The 14,926-nt window shown below is 40.4% G+C and overlaps 1 protein-coding gene across 1 annotated transcript; it reads left to right on the top strand.

Annotated features, from left to right (window-relative positions):
• Positions 1–13,761: 13,761 nt before the first annotated feature.
• LOC113352517 lies at positions 13,762–14,226 on the top strand. Its single transcript, XM_026596328.1, has one exon. The coding sequence runs from the start codon at positions 13,762–13,764 to the stop codon at positions 14,224–14,226; it is 465 nt and encodes a 154-aa protein (XP_026452113.1).
• Positions 14,227–14,926: the final 700 nt, after the last annotated feature.

Below are 14,926 nucleotides of genomic sequence, written 5' to 3'. Positions count from 1 at the left end.
GTGATGGAGTAGTGGGATCGTGTAGGTGGTTACACGATCACGTCTTGGCCCACTTCCCTCATCATCTTAACCATCCATGCCTCCTGACACGTTCTTGTAAATGGGCGCGTTGCACGCCGCACGCTTTAAACCGCCAGACCAGTACCCCAGTAAGTATCCCCCAGTTTGTGACATGCTTGATGTCTCGAATGAGTGGATCGTGGGACCCACCGCAGGAATTTGCATACAGTACTAAGTTAAATAACTAAGTTATTAATTGATATTCATGAAATATCGTGTATGCTCGATGCATGTAATGCATTGAAAGCAATCAATATGTATGAAGCATCGCTGTTTTAAAGCTTAACCGAATAAGTCGCGGATTAAGCGTCTTAAAATAGCATCACGCCCAACCATCTTCGAGTGATCGTTCGGAGGCCGCATGGGTGAGCTATCCCCTGGTCGATCACTCCCCGTGGAAGAGTGGCGGACGGTGATCATCAAGGTGCTTCATTGATTACCTAGCTTTTAACCTAGGCTGTCCAACCAAGATAGTAAAGTTGGAAGGACGAGATGGTTTACGTCACTTATTTGTGACCGTTGATAGAATTTTAGAGTTTTTAAGAGGTGCGAAAGCATCCCTCTTTGGATTGATCGTATTCAAGCATGGACGTTGTTTTTGGTGGGACCGACCGAGCATGCGTGTAGACGGCCTACCGGTGTACATGTCCATACCGCTTTGTCTCATGAAGGCTTAATCTAGGCCACTCAATTTAACCGGCAAGGATGAGTGGCCGTGATCGGTTTGCGATATAAATCCATTTCCGCAAAGGATTTGAAAGTCGCGTGACATGCCACCTTTGGGCGCGTGTTTCGAGGTGCTCAGCCATGGTTGGCCCAGACCAGTCGGTCACACGCATAGGTGGGACCACGGTGATCAAGTCTACATCCTTGGGATCTCTTGAGTTTATATCTACACCCTCCGTTTAGGCTGGCGAAGATGGATGAACGAGATCGAACTACGATAGATATGTATTGCCTCAAACCCTAATTAGGGTTTTTAATAGTCACGCACGCATGACTTTGGCCAAACGGTTTGGCAGGCTATGCTACTCCTTTGAGGTCGATCGTGTGGGGCCCACGTTGGGCTGACGGTGAACATATGTGCACCTCCCTGATGGTCCTAGGTGCGATCTAAGCCATCCAAACATGCTGGATAAGTTGGATGGTTGAGATCATTTTAAGACGCTAGTGGAATTTCCGTGACCCTTGAAAAGTCTCACAACCATCATGTTTCGGGCAAACGTTCATGACTCTATGACCATGCCGTGAGCAAGCAGATCAGGTAGGGACAGAGTGGGCCCGTCAGTGTGTATATTAGCACTTCCCTGATCATTCATGGGATGATCTAATCCGTCCAACCAGGATGGTGAAGTTGGACGGTCGTGATGGTTTTAAGACTTTCTTGAACAATCTAAGCTTGTCGAGCTTCTTCCAAAGTAGCGCAACCACCCTATTTTAGGGATGGCGTTTGACGTGCTGGGAACTAATGCTCAATTTAGAACTATTTCAATAAATGATTAAACCTGCATTTAATCATCATTCCACCAACCAGTCAACAAAGGACTCTGGTGCGCGCTTGTTCGAGCACTTGGGCACCACATGGTCTTCCATCATCCCATGTAGTCGGTCCCTCTTTCACTCAGTGACCTATTTTTAGTAATTCATCAATTGACGAACAATTGATCAAAAATTAAGGTTCCGAAAAAATGCACTGCAAATCACGATTTTGAGCAATTCTAAACACTAATAAAATTATGTTGACTCAGCAATCAACATCTGGATTAATTATATAATATTTGGTAGGATACCAATATTTTAATTAATATTTATTGGGTCACGTTACCAATAATTCATCGAATTGAGCAATGCTTGCTCAGTTGCTCGAATATTGATCTTATTGTCAATATTCAGTAATTTGTCGAATTGAGCAATACTTGCTTAGTTGCTCGAATATTGATCCAACTATCAATATTTAGTAATTCATCGAGAGCAATACTTGCTTAGTTGCTCGAATATTGATCCAACTATCAATATTCAGCAACGAATTTACAATATTTACTCAGACGAGCAATATCAACATCATTCAAGAACTATAACATGTTCAACCCATGAATCACTGAGCATTATTCAGTCATGCTCAATTCAACAAAATCTAGACTCACTGTTTAATCAAGTCAACGACTGACTAATCAAATACACGTCTGCTTTGTAAACTCCACGTTCGTGAGACATCAATCATGTCACATGGGGGATATCAATTAGAGTTTTGGTATGGAGGCATACAACACGTGTGTTCATCCAAAATAAAAAAAGTGAGTAAGTCGTGCAAGCGGTTGTGGCGGTCCCACTCTGTCCCTACCTGATCGGCTTGCTCACGGCATGGTCATAGAGTCATGAACGTTTGCCCGAAACATGGTGGGCGTGAGACTTTTCAAGGGTCACGGAAATTCCACTAGCATCTTAAAATGATCTCAACCATCCAACTTAGACAGCATGTTTGGATGTCTAAGATCGCACCTAGGACCATCAGGGAGGTGCACATATGTTTACAGTCAGCCCAACGTGGTCCCCACACGATCGACCTCTCCAAAGGAGGAGCATAGCCTGCCAAACCGTTTGGACTAAGTCATGCGTGCGTGACTATTAAAAACCCTAATTAGAGTTTGCGGCAATACATATCTGTCGTAGTTCGATCTCGTTCATCCATCTTCACCAGCCTAAACAGAGGGTAGATATAGACTCAAGAGATCCAAAGGATGTAGACTTGATAAACGTGGGCCCACCTATACGTGTGACCGACCGGTCTGGGCCAACCATGGCTGAGCGCCTCGAAGCGCGCGTCTTAAGATGGCATGTCACGCGGCTTATAAATCCTTTGCGGCAAGGGATTTCTATCGCAAACCAATCACGTTCACTCATCTTTGCCGTTCAAATTGAGTGGCCTAGATTAAGCCTTCATGAGACAAAGCGGTATGGACATGTACACCGGCAGGCCATCTACACGCAAAAATAACGTCCATGCTTGAATTCGATCAAGCCAAAGAGGGATGCTTGCGCACCTCTTAAAAACCCTAAAATTCCATCAACGGTCGCAAATAAGTGTCGTAAACCATCTCGTCCTTCCAACTTTACTATCTTGGTTGGATAGCCTAGGTTAAAAGATAGGTAACCAATGAAGCAACTCGATGATCACCGTCCGCCACTCTTCCACAGGGAGTGATCGACCAGGGGATAGCTTGCCCATGCGGCTTCCGAACGATCACTCGAAAGATGGTTAGGCGTGATGCTATTTTAAGACGCTTAATCCGTAACTTATTCGGTTAAGCTTTAAAACAGCGATGCTTCATACATATTGATTTCTTTCAATGCATTACATGCATCGAGCATACACGATATTTCATGAATATCAATTAATAACTTAGTTATTTAACTTAGCATTTTATGCTATTTCCTGCGGTGGGTCCCACGATCCACTCATTCGAGACATCAAGCATGTCACAAACTGGGGGATACTTACTGGGGTATCGGTCTGGCGGTTTACAGCGTGCGGCGTGCAACACGCCCATTTACAAGAATGTGTCAGGAGGCATGGACGGTTAAGGTGATGAGGGAAGTGAGACAAGATGTGATCGTGTAACCACCTACACGATCCCACTACTCCATCACTCAACTTCCTTCACTTCCTACGAGATGAGGGTTTGCGCTCAATGACTTGTATAAATAGGTCCTTCACCTATTTCCAAACAACACAGAAAAACTAAGTGTTGTCATCCGTATCCAGAAAACATCCAGAGCTGATTGCTTACTTATTGCAAGCTAGTTCTATTTTTCAATCTTTTCGACCTTGGTTCCGTATAAGTCATAAACAGCCAACACCTTCACAATATCAACACCTTCTTCGCTTCCCTCCCTAAGATCAACCCCATCTCCTTCACTTTGTGACCGAGGCAAGTCTGGAACGGACATTTCTTGGTTTAGGCCAGAATTGTATAGATTGATCTCTGGAATTAGAAAGCACTCCCGTGCAGTGCATTTGTTTAGGGCTTAGATTCATTTCTCATCCACACACACCAAAATTACCAAAATCAGCAGAAATAGTTTTCACCCATAAACAGTTAGATTCTTAGAGTGTTTGTGTGATTAACAGTTAGTCTGTATTAATAACGATCGATTCAAAGGATGACCAGCGGATCGTGGATCTCGAGGTAGGCGTGGCTTGTCATCAAAAGAGGTGGGGATACATTTGACTCTTTTGTAACCATTGTTGTTTCTTTTAAAAAAGTTTATGCTTAACAAACTCATGCATTATCTAGCGTGCATTCCATGCTTTTTTTAAATTGGTTTACTATACCTCTGTTGATTTTGTTAATCTTTCCATGGTTTGGAAATGACTTGTAATGTTTGTTGTCATATGAATTGTTATGGGAAATACGAATTTCCACTTGTGGTATATAGGATACGCTCCTTCACATTTATATCTACATGAATTCATCTTTTATTGCTTAGTGTGGGTCATCATGGTCTTGGTGATATCAATATCTAATGAGTGTGGTTAGCACGAATATTATACATTGTTTGAAGAAGGAGTTTGTCCATATACATGTTTGTTTATTTCAGTGACTTGGTCACTTTTTAATGTTTGGAAAACATTATTGTTTTTCAAATCTTTCCATGATTACTTGAAATTTAAATGTTATTCCCACTGGGAACCCCTTTTAGGGATGATGTGCTCACCCATTCTCACTTTCAGTTTCAGAGACAGATCAGAGTTGCGCAGCGAAAGCTTCAAGGGTTGTTTTCGTTAGTTGGTTAACTTCTATTATGTTTACTATATTACATATTTTATCTGTAAACCAAATGACTATTGTATATGTATCATTTGAGAGGACTTCTTGTATATATATGTTGCAGAGCGGGTTAGTTTTGGGTTAAGTTTTGTATCGAATTTATTAATTGAATGCTTAAGTACATGTTTTAGATCCTTAGTGCCTCTTTATTTAGTTAATCTCTTGGATTAGTCAGTTGCTAGCTTAGGGGGATCTACGTGTATCACACGGAAAATTCTATTGAATAGATAAATCCGTATCCCACGGATATACCTACGAGTTTTGTTCTGTCTTTTGGTAAATCAAGGTGAACATGAACCAATTGATAAACGGACTTATATTCCTGAAGAACATCCTAGTATTATCAATCACCTCATGATAATCTTAATCGATTAACGAAACAAGATATTGTGGAATCACAAACAATGAGACGAAGATGTTTGTGATTACTTTTCAATCTTGCTTATCGGAGAATAAATCTCGAGCAAATCTTAAAGAAGATAGTACTCAATCACGATAGAAAACCGCAAGATCAGAATACGTAACTACAGAGAAATAATTGGGTTTGGCTTCACAATCCCAATGAAGTCTTTAAGTCATTAACCTACAGGGTTTCATGACAAACCTAAGGTTAAAGGAGAATCGACTCTAGTCGCAACTAGTATCACATAGGAGGCGTGGGGATTAGGTTTCCCAGTTGCTAGAGTTATCCTTTATCTAGTCCCCAAATCAGGGTTTGCAATCAATGCTACCTTGGTAACAAAATATTCAATACTCAATGTTAGATGAAAACCTGATTAGATACAATCTAATATCTTTCAACCGTTAGATCGAACTTAGCTTGTTATACACAAATGAAATGTACCCTCATTTAGATAAAGGTAACCTTACCTAAACGTGTACACTTAGTTGGTTCAACAATAGTTAACCAATGGTTATCCATATGAGCACTTTCATATCAACCTTATTCATCTTTATCATAACTAGTTCAAATGACTCAAATGAAACTAGTTAGAGAGTTATTGAAGCAAAATCGGTTTTGATTCACTTGAATAATTTCACGAACACTATAGCCACGATTTGCAAAAGAATGCATTCCTTAATATATAAATGTATTAGTTCATGAACAAACCGATTTTATAGTGTAACCTACTTAAGTATTTAAGCGGGGTACACATACCTAAGTAGCCGAACTGAGTTTGGTTACGCCAGTACGCGTACCATTTCACCTTTCAAAATCCATCATAAATTCAAGGGACTTGTACTTTCTCTAGTACGCATACAGGTACGCGTACTTAGCTCCCGGACTTCCATCAACCGACCAGTATGCGTACGGGTACGTATACTATGGTTCCCGGTTTTGAACTTTACACAAATGTGAATACACACGATGTTTATATCCAAACATGGTTACATGTTCTAAACCCTCATTTCAATCACTGAAACATTCTTGGAAGACGACAATATCTGTCTCACACAAACTATTAGCTTCAAAGGAATTTTCAAGTGATCGAATGATCGATACGAAACATTCCGAGTCTACATCAAATGACTGTCTCACACAAATCATGTAAGATGTTACAAGGCTATTTTCACATGATCATCTTTTGACTTGCGTCAAGAATAAAAGATGCACTTGGTTAAAGCGAAAGCTTACCAACACATACTTCATGAAAAAGGTAAGCGAGATAAAATCGGCTCGAAATACCAAATGTGTATAATTGAAGTCTATATAGCAATATGACTTTTTGTCTCAAATAGGAGATAGAGTAGATAAACTTTTGAGTGATAGATGAGTTCAAGTCTCCACATAAATTTTGTTGATGAAGTTCCACAAGTTCCTTTGAGTAGTTATTCGTCTTTATTCGATGAACGTCGTGGAGTCTAAATCTCAACTGCACTTACTATCCTGATCCGATACTTATATATAAGTAGACTAGAAATCAAGACTTATAGTTTTGGAAACTAAACTTGATAAACAAGCTTGAGATTAGCAACACTTGCGAGTTCGACTGAGCAGTTCTCTAACACATACCATTGCCCGAATCAAGTAACTCTAAACCACGGAGTGCGTTTTAAATTAAGTTGAAATGCTCACTTTACAGATTAAAGAAACCCAGGCGGATGTGGTATACCCGTATAAGTGATTATTTAATTGGGAAGGGATACACAAATAATGAGTTATGCCCCTGCGCATTTATAAAGAAAACGAGTTTCGGATATGCAAGTATAACTGTGTATGTTGATGATATGAACATAATATGTACTCTTGATAAAATAAGAGAAACTGCAAGCTACCTGAAATATGAAATGAAAGATCTTTGGAAAACTCGGTTTTTTCTAAGACTTGAACTAGAACACCGATCTTGTGGAATATTGATCCACCAGTCTGCATATGTCCATAAGATACTCAGGAAATTCAATATGGACAAGGAGCATCCTGCTAGCACTCCCATAATTGTTCGAAGTTTAGATGTACAAAAGGATCCATTTCGTCCAAAGGAAGATGACAAAGAGGTATTGGGAGCTGAAGTCCCCTACCTAACTGCAATAGGAGCATTATTGTACTTAGCGCAATGTACTCGACCTGATATATCATTTTCAGTGAACTTGTTAGCTAGATACAGCTCAGCGCCTACGTGAGGTCATTGGAATGCTATAAAGAATGTTTTCAGATACCTAAAAGGAACCATTGACATGAGTTTATTTTATCCTTATGAAGAAGTAAGAAGGACTGTTAATGGGAAACACATCGATATCTTGGAGATCGACCAAGCAAACTCTTGTGGCTACCTCCACGAACCACTCTGATATCATTGCCTTACACGAGGCGGTTCGTGAGTGTGTATAATTTAGGTCTATCATTACTCACATTCGAGGGACATGTGTTATGAGTTCTACCACTGACGAGCTAACTTGCATTTATGAGGATAATGCAGCTTGCATCGAACAGATGAAGCAAGGGTACATTAATGGTGATAATACGAAGCATATATCACCAAAGTTCTTTTACAATCAGCAACAACAGTCTCTTCTGAAAATTCAAGTCAGTTAAGTAAAATCTGATGAAAATGCGGCATATTTATTTACTAAGTCATTGCCTAAGTCAACTTTTGAAAAAAATGAAGTATCGGACTAAGAAAATTATTTGAACTCCCTTGAATGCAATTGGGGGCAGATAGAGACATCAGAGGAGGAGTATCTAATGATATGATGTCGACATCAGGGGGAGTGTCTGTTGAACTGTTTTTCCCTTCACCGATTTTATTTTGTCCCAATGAGTTTTGTTACTCGGTAAGGTTTTTAATGACACAACAACAACACCATGGTTATGACTCCCCGGTTGAGATTATTTTTTTCCTACATGGTTTTTTCGTTTAAGTAATAAGAGAAGTGGTCAACCTTCATGGAGCAACTTTACTAAGCTTAACACGTTGTACTCTTTTTCCTTCGTCAAGGTTTTCTTCCACTGGGTTTTTCCTTTTCAAGGTTTCAATGAGGCAACACATTTGGAGTTCCATTGTTGAACCGCATAAGGGGGAGTGTTAAACTCCCATGCCCATGGATGTGCGGTCCAAAACAAATGTATTTTGGTTTCCCCTTTAGTCTTTTGGTTTTCCCTTCTCCATGTATATATGTATTATATCCATGTAACCAAGAGATCTCTGATCAATATAGAATCCTTCTCTTTGTCTGCCTCTTTCCCTTTTGCAACCTTTCATACTACAAAATTAACCTAAATCTAATTAATTAATAATATGATTTCAGGTGAATTTCCTCTGTTCTGGTTAAAGGTTGAATCAAGCTCTCCTCCTTAAGCTTCTGGCACCACCAGAGAATATTTACACCAATAAAATCTTATGAGAAAACTTAGACCAATAGGTAATAAGAGTTTCAGGCCCCACCACAAAATAATTTCTTAAGTAAAAAAAAATAATAACTTAGTTAAAAAAATCTTACCGGCCCCACCGGAAAATAATTCACGGGTAAAAGAAAAAAAATATCCTGAGTAAAAGAATCTATCTTTATTTTACCAGTAAAAAAGAATCTACTTTGTCTCTACAAAACATTTAGGACCGTGCAATGCATGGGCGCAACAACTATATATATCTCAAATTTTATTTTTATACCCAAAAATTACACCCGCAATAAAACATATGTATTTTCTACAAATATCTGGTCCCGTTCAGAGCACGAGCATCACACGTAGTTAAAATTCAAAACTAACAAACAAACCTAAATCTAATTAAAATTCAAAACTAACAAACAAACAAAAAAGCACGTTGCCTCTTTTCCCATTCGAGTTTCCCTTAACAACTAACATAATTACCTAACCTAATTCTAATTAAAATTAAAAACTAAACCTAACAGACAAACAAACAAAAAAGCACATTGCCTCTTTCCCTCAACTTTGGATTTTTCTTCTTCAACGATGATCATGTCGGTCAATAATGACTTCAATTAGATAAATCAACAATGACTTCAATTAGTTAAGAACAGAAAAACACATTATTTTTATTATCTTTTTACTTTTGAAGATGAATAGGTTAGATTTGGAAACTATGGTTTTAAAAATTAATTCAAGAATTGCCTACTGTTGAGAAACCTGTATTTCCCAACCATAAACCGTAGAAAAAATTGGGAAATCCAACCGTATAAATATTTACGGTTGGGATGGTATGAACTCCCAACCGTATATATGGTTAGGAAACCCAACCGTATCTTAAATTGAAAAACAAAAAAACAGAAATTTTCCCAACGGTAAGTAGTTTTTTTTCACAATGTCCCAACCGTAAGCTATTATGATTTTGTCTATAGTTGGGAAAATATGAATCCCCAACCTTATGGTTCATATAGGTTAGAAACCTAAGCGTAGTTTACTAATTATAAATTAAATTATTATTTTAATCTAATATTACTTAATTTAGTTTGTCCAACTTTTAACTCTAATTAATTGTAGGAATTTTAGCCATTAACAAAACTAGTAAGATAAAGGATTTGTTGATTGCTATTTGATGACCGTATTTTGTCATTCTTTGAGCCCTCAAAACCAAATAGTTGGAACCCCTGTAATAGGACTCTTATTTTTTACTATGGAGATCTAGTTTACGTCGTAGATTCATGTATAATTACGTTTCACATGTATGAACTATGGTGTAGGCGTTTTAGGGGACAAAGTTACATAGCCTTGTGCAATGGTTCGGCAGAACTTGAAGACTGCTTGAGCAACAGTTAGTCAGGATTTGAAGACTGTATACACATAAATCAACATCTGCCACGTATAGAAATAATCACACGTGGAGGACGTGCAGCACATGGACATCAAGATGTGATGCCATGACCCAACACGCCAAAGACATGCATCATCCCGTCTACTCATCATCGAGCTGATCCTACGATGGAGAGTCAAGGAGCACCAAAGGAACGGAGCACTGCGAAGTACTAAAGAGCACCCCAAAGACCTACTTTATTCCATCCTGAGGAAGATCCAAGGTCAACGGTGAAGATGAGTCTCACTGACAAGGATGTGATGGGGGAAACAGACATCTGTCTGGCGCATGCAGGCTACCCAACCACCCGCATTAAACACTACGAACATAGGGCACGTGTCAGATGTCCTGTGGAGAAGGAAGAGGAGACCCATCGTTGATCTATAGTACCGTTGGAGTCTTCGGAATATGACGAAGATACCATCAGGATTAACACTTAAACCAAGACGATAAGGACACAACTGTCAATAGAAGAAGGCCCCACCAGAGAATCCTATAAATACCCCTATCTACTAAGAAAGAGGGGTCGACCATCTTTAGTTAGAGTTAAGGAGAGCGTAGGAGAGAGAAATGGTAAGAGTAAGTATGAATTCTTTTTCTTCCCTGGCTTCGTCCCCCACTCAAAGTCATTTGACTATATTTGTAATCTCTGAATATATAGTGCAACACAAACCTCCGTGGACGTAGTCCTTAGTGCTGAACCACGTAAATCTAAGTCTCATTTACATTATGCACTTATGACTTTCGTATTCTTTACTTTATGCGTCATTTAAGTTATCATAAGATTACCTGTGATAAGAAGCAAGGAAGAGCCATTCGGCAAAAAGCTCATCATATTTTTTTATGCAACTTTAAGTCATATCACTGTCATTTCGTCAGTTTTACTTTGATTGCCAACTTTATTTGTGGACACGAAGATACCATCGTTATTTCTGTGTTCACAATCTGGCGCTAGATCAGGGACTCTAGTCCCAGTAAAAGATTTATCTTTCCTTGTGATTTTACTTTTTGGCTCTCAGCGCTATTCCCCTATAATAGTGTTTTGAGCAGCTTACATTTAAGTTTCGAACAACTCATCCTCGTTTTCTTTGAAAAACCTTCTAGATCTATGTTTTCTTTTAGATCAACGTATACTTTTGCAAAAGGCATTCTAGATCTGTGTTTTCCTTGAAAAAAAACCTTTTCAAATCTATATTTTTCTTCACGGGCAATATGATTTCCATGACAAAACCTTTCATTTAAGTTTTCATCGTCCTCATGTATTTTCTAACAAAAGATATGCTGAGACTAGGCGTTCATATATAAAACCCGTGGACTTATTATTTTTTCACAAAGTATTTTTAAACCTGTCAGCAGATCTATGTTTACAATGGTCGGATCTACATTTTCCCCTGAAAACGTTGAAAACTTTTAAATGCACACTGGGTCTACGCCCTTTATTTGAACAAACTTTGATAACAAAATCAACGTGGATTCTGTTTCTTCGACTACATCTTATTTTTGCATAAAGTTAAAGATGGAGAAAACGAAGGAGGTGGGCAAAACCAAAGCCTTGTCAAAAGAAACACCAAGGACTATACCAGTTGTGACCCTCAACAAGCAAAAAGGCGAGAAATCGAAGGTATCCAACCGGAAGAAATATGCCACGAAGATAACCTCACCATTGGATGCTAACTCCGTAGCAGTATCGACCCTCAAAGCTGCAGCATCCAAAACCGATGTAGCAGCCAAAGCCGATGCAGCAAAGAAGATGATAGCTACCCGAATTCATGAACAACGGGAAGGGTTTGCAGAATCAACGATGTACCAACCGGCCTTCGGAATGCCACCAACGAACGACCAAAACCAAGCTCTGTCAGTTACTCAACCTTTGTTGATAGTGAACCAGCCAGCGCCCCCACTCGTGGATCTGCCAATTGTTACGATCGATCCTCTCCCCCCTCTAATCCATACAGTGGACGAAGCTCACACAATTTCCATTGGAGGGAAGGTGCAAACCGGAACCCTAAATCAAGGATCGAACCATACTCCCCAGCTGATGGCAGATCTCGAAGAGCTAAAGAAGAACCAGAGGGTATACACAGATGCAGTGGCGTTGCTGGCTCGAGAAAACCAGGAGATCAAGGATAGGATCTCCCAAAGTATAGGAGCGGCGCGCTAACACGACGAAGCAAATTCAAAGGCACCGGAGCCCAATCGTGACCGAAGAATCATCGTAACTCATGCCAACAATCCAGAACCATTGTATAGAAGCCCTGCCAGAGAGAGTAGATAGTCCGATCCAGATTTTATCCCTAAAGATTCATATTACTTCTAAAACGAAAACTGAAAAGCTGGACGATCCACATGCATAGAGGATCACCAACGGGAATGGAGGACCTTCGTGCTGAGATGATGGATGAAATCAAGCAACTGAAAGCGAGACAAGGAGGAGGAAGACTAGAATAAGCGATGGGGGAAGCCAGCACCACACCACTAACTACACACCTAGCCAAATCTCTCATCCCCCAGAAGTGTCCCATACCAGCGTTTGAATGTTACGATGGATCCAGCGACCCCGCAGCCCACCTTCGGTACTATAATCGTATTTTGGCTCGATGGTATCAGGGCGACGTGGTCCTCTGCAAATACTTCCCTTCAAGTCTGAAAGGTCAGCACTATCCTGGTTCGATAACCTACCACCAAACTCCATTGACTCTTACAACCAGCTCACCGAGAAATTCCTTAGAACTTAGATGTACAACAAGGCCGTCAACGCAGGAATGGACAAGCTTTTCTCGCTGGCAGTCGTGTACAAATACTCAGAGAGTATACATATAGATGGCACAGAATCTTCCAAGCAATAGGGAATGTGTATCCGGTGGTCACCATCAACTGTTACAAATGGGGATTAGGTAAGATGAGCCCGCTGTTTGTCGAGATCCATGGAAGTGTACCCACAACTAAAAGATATCTTCGAGAAACACGCCTGGTTGGAAGAAATTCAGCGAGAAAATCCGAGGGCCCAAACACAGAGATATCATCGGACTAACTCAGCGAAACAAGACACCGGATCTAAAAGAGGTAATTCAGCGGAATGTCCCAACGAAGATAGAAGAGGACGAAGGGATGATCATTGGCATGATGATCGAAAATTCGAAGACCAAGTCTTCACTAATCTTAACACCAACTACACTCGCATCCTAAGGGAGATTAAGGATCGAGAGAACTTAGAGTGGCCTTGGTCCAAAGGAAAGCAGCCACCACGGTCCGAGAAATATAGAGACTACTGTGAGTACCATTACTTCAACGGGCATCAGACCGAAAAATGCAAGAACCTCAAAATAATGATCCAGAAACTGATTGACGCCGGTGACCTCAAGCGGTATGTTCAGAAGGCAGAAACCAATTATAGGGAAAAACGAAGCAAGCAAGTCCAACTACCTGAGGGAAACCGAACACTCAATACCATTTCATGTTGCGAATCCAACGGACCCTCTCTGATTGCCCAGATAGGAAAGAGATTTAGAAAGAAATTCGAGGACTACTGCGAGCTTTACAAGATCAACGGGGTCGAAGTTGATGAGCACGAAGAATGAATGAACGCACCAATGACATTTGACACCGAGGATATCTAAGAAGACATGGAGGACCACAACGATCCACTAGTTTTCACTTTTCCAATAGCGGGATATAACGTCAAGAAGATCCTGATAGACGGTGGAAGCTCCGTCAACGTTCTCTTTTACGATACATTCAAACGGATGGAATTGAATGATGAACAACTAATGTCCTCTTATTATACCATCTATGGATTCAACGGTGGACCTACGAAGCCTCTAGGGGACATAATGTTAGAAGTAAAGGCAGGACCGATGAAGGTTAGGACTCGGTTCAACGTGGTAGATGCTACTTCTCCTTACAATTCCATCATCGGACGAAGATGGGTTCACAAACTCAAAGGATTAGCAGCAACGTATCACCAATACCTTAGATTCCTGACACCCGAAGGGGTAATGGAAATTAAGGGAGATCAGGTCATCGCTCGAGAATGCCAAGCTTTGCAAACCAACTCAACAATGAACAAGATGAGCAGAGGAAGTCCCTAAGAATAAAAAATAAAGCAGTTGCTAAGGACAAAGCGATTGACCTTTATCTCGAAGAAATCTCAGGAAAAAGTTTGACAAAGGAAAGCATCGTTCTAAATATCGAGGCAGGTACCTCCGCAGCTAAGGGGGATGAAGAGCCTACCAAATAGCAATTAAAGAACGTCCCTTTCCCGGGGAAACCAAAGCCTACATTCATACCTGTAGAACCCACGAAGGAGATCAATATAGGGACCTAAGAAAACCCGAAGATGATCAAGATATGTACTCTGATTGACAAGGAACGAGAAACGTTCTTAACTGAGCTGCTAACGGAGTATGCGGACATCTTTGCATGGAAACTAGGAGACATGCCAGGAATCGATCCGAAGATAATCCAACACGAGCTTCGCATAAAGACATGAACGACCCCATTCAGATAGAAGGAACGAAAAGTTGCACCAGAGTACCACCAGGCGATCGAGAAAGAGCTTCGTAAGCTACTGGAGGCAGGGTTCATTAAGTAAGTCAAGTACACTACCTGGATTTCGAACATGAAGCACAACATGAAAGTGAATTCAGAAAAATGTACGTTCGGCGTCACGTCGGGAAAGTTCCTTGGATATCTAGTGACGAAGAGGGACATCGAAGTTGATCCTGCTAAAATCCAGGCCATCGTGGAAATGCCGTCCCCAAAGAACCTGAAAGAAGTCCAAAAACTCAA

This window comes from Papaver somniferum, chromosome 2 (genome assembly GCF_003573695.1).
Source record: "Papaver somniferum cultivar HN1 chromosome 2, ASM357369v1, whole genome shotgun sequence".
Classification (NCBI taxonomy): domain Eukaryota; kingdom Viridiplantae; phylum Streptophyta; class Magnoliopsida; order Ranunculales; family Papaveraceae; genus Papaver; species Papaver somniferum.
The sequence above is the reverse complement of the archived record's forward strand: the minus strand, read 5'-3'. Positions and strand labels throughout refer to the sequence as shown.

What these genes read in the sequence shown, in the direction of transcription:
- LOC113352517 (XM_026596328.1), top strand. Translation starts at nt 13,762, where the DNA reads ATGGAGGACCACAACGATCCACTAGTTTTCACTTTTCCAATAGCGGGA.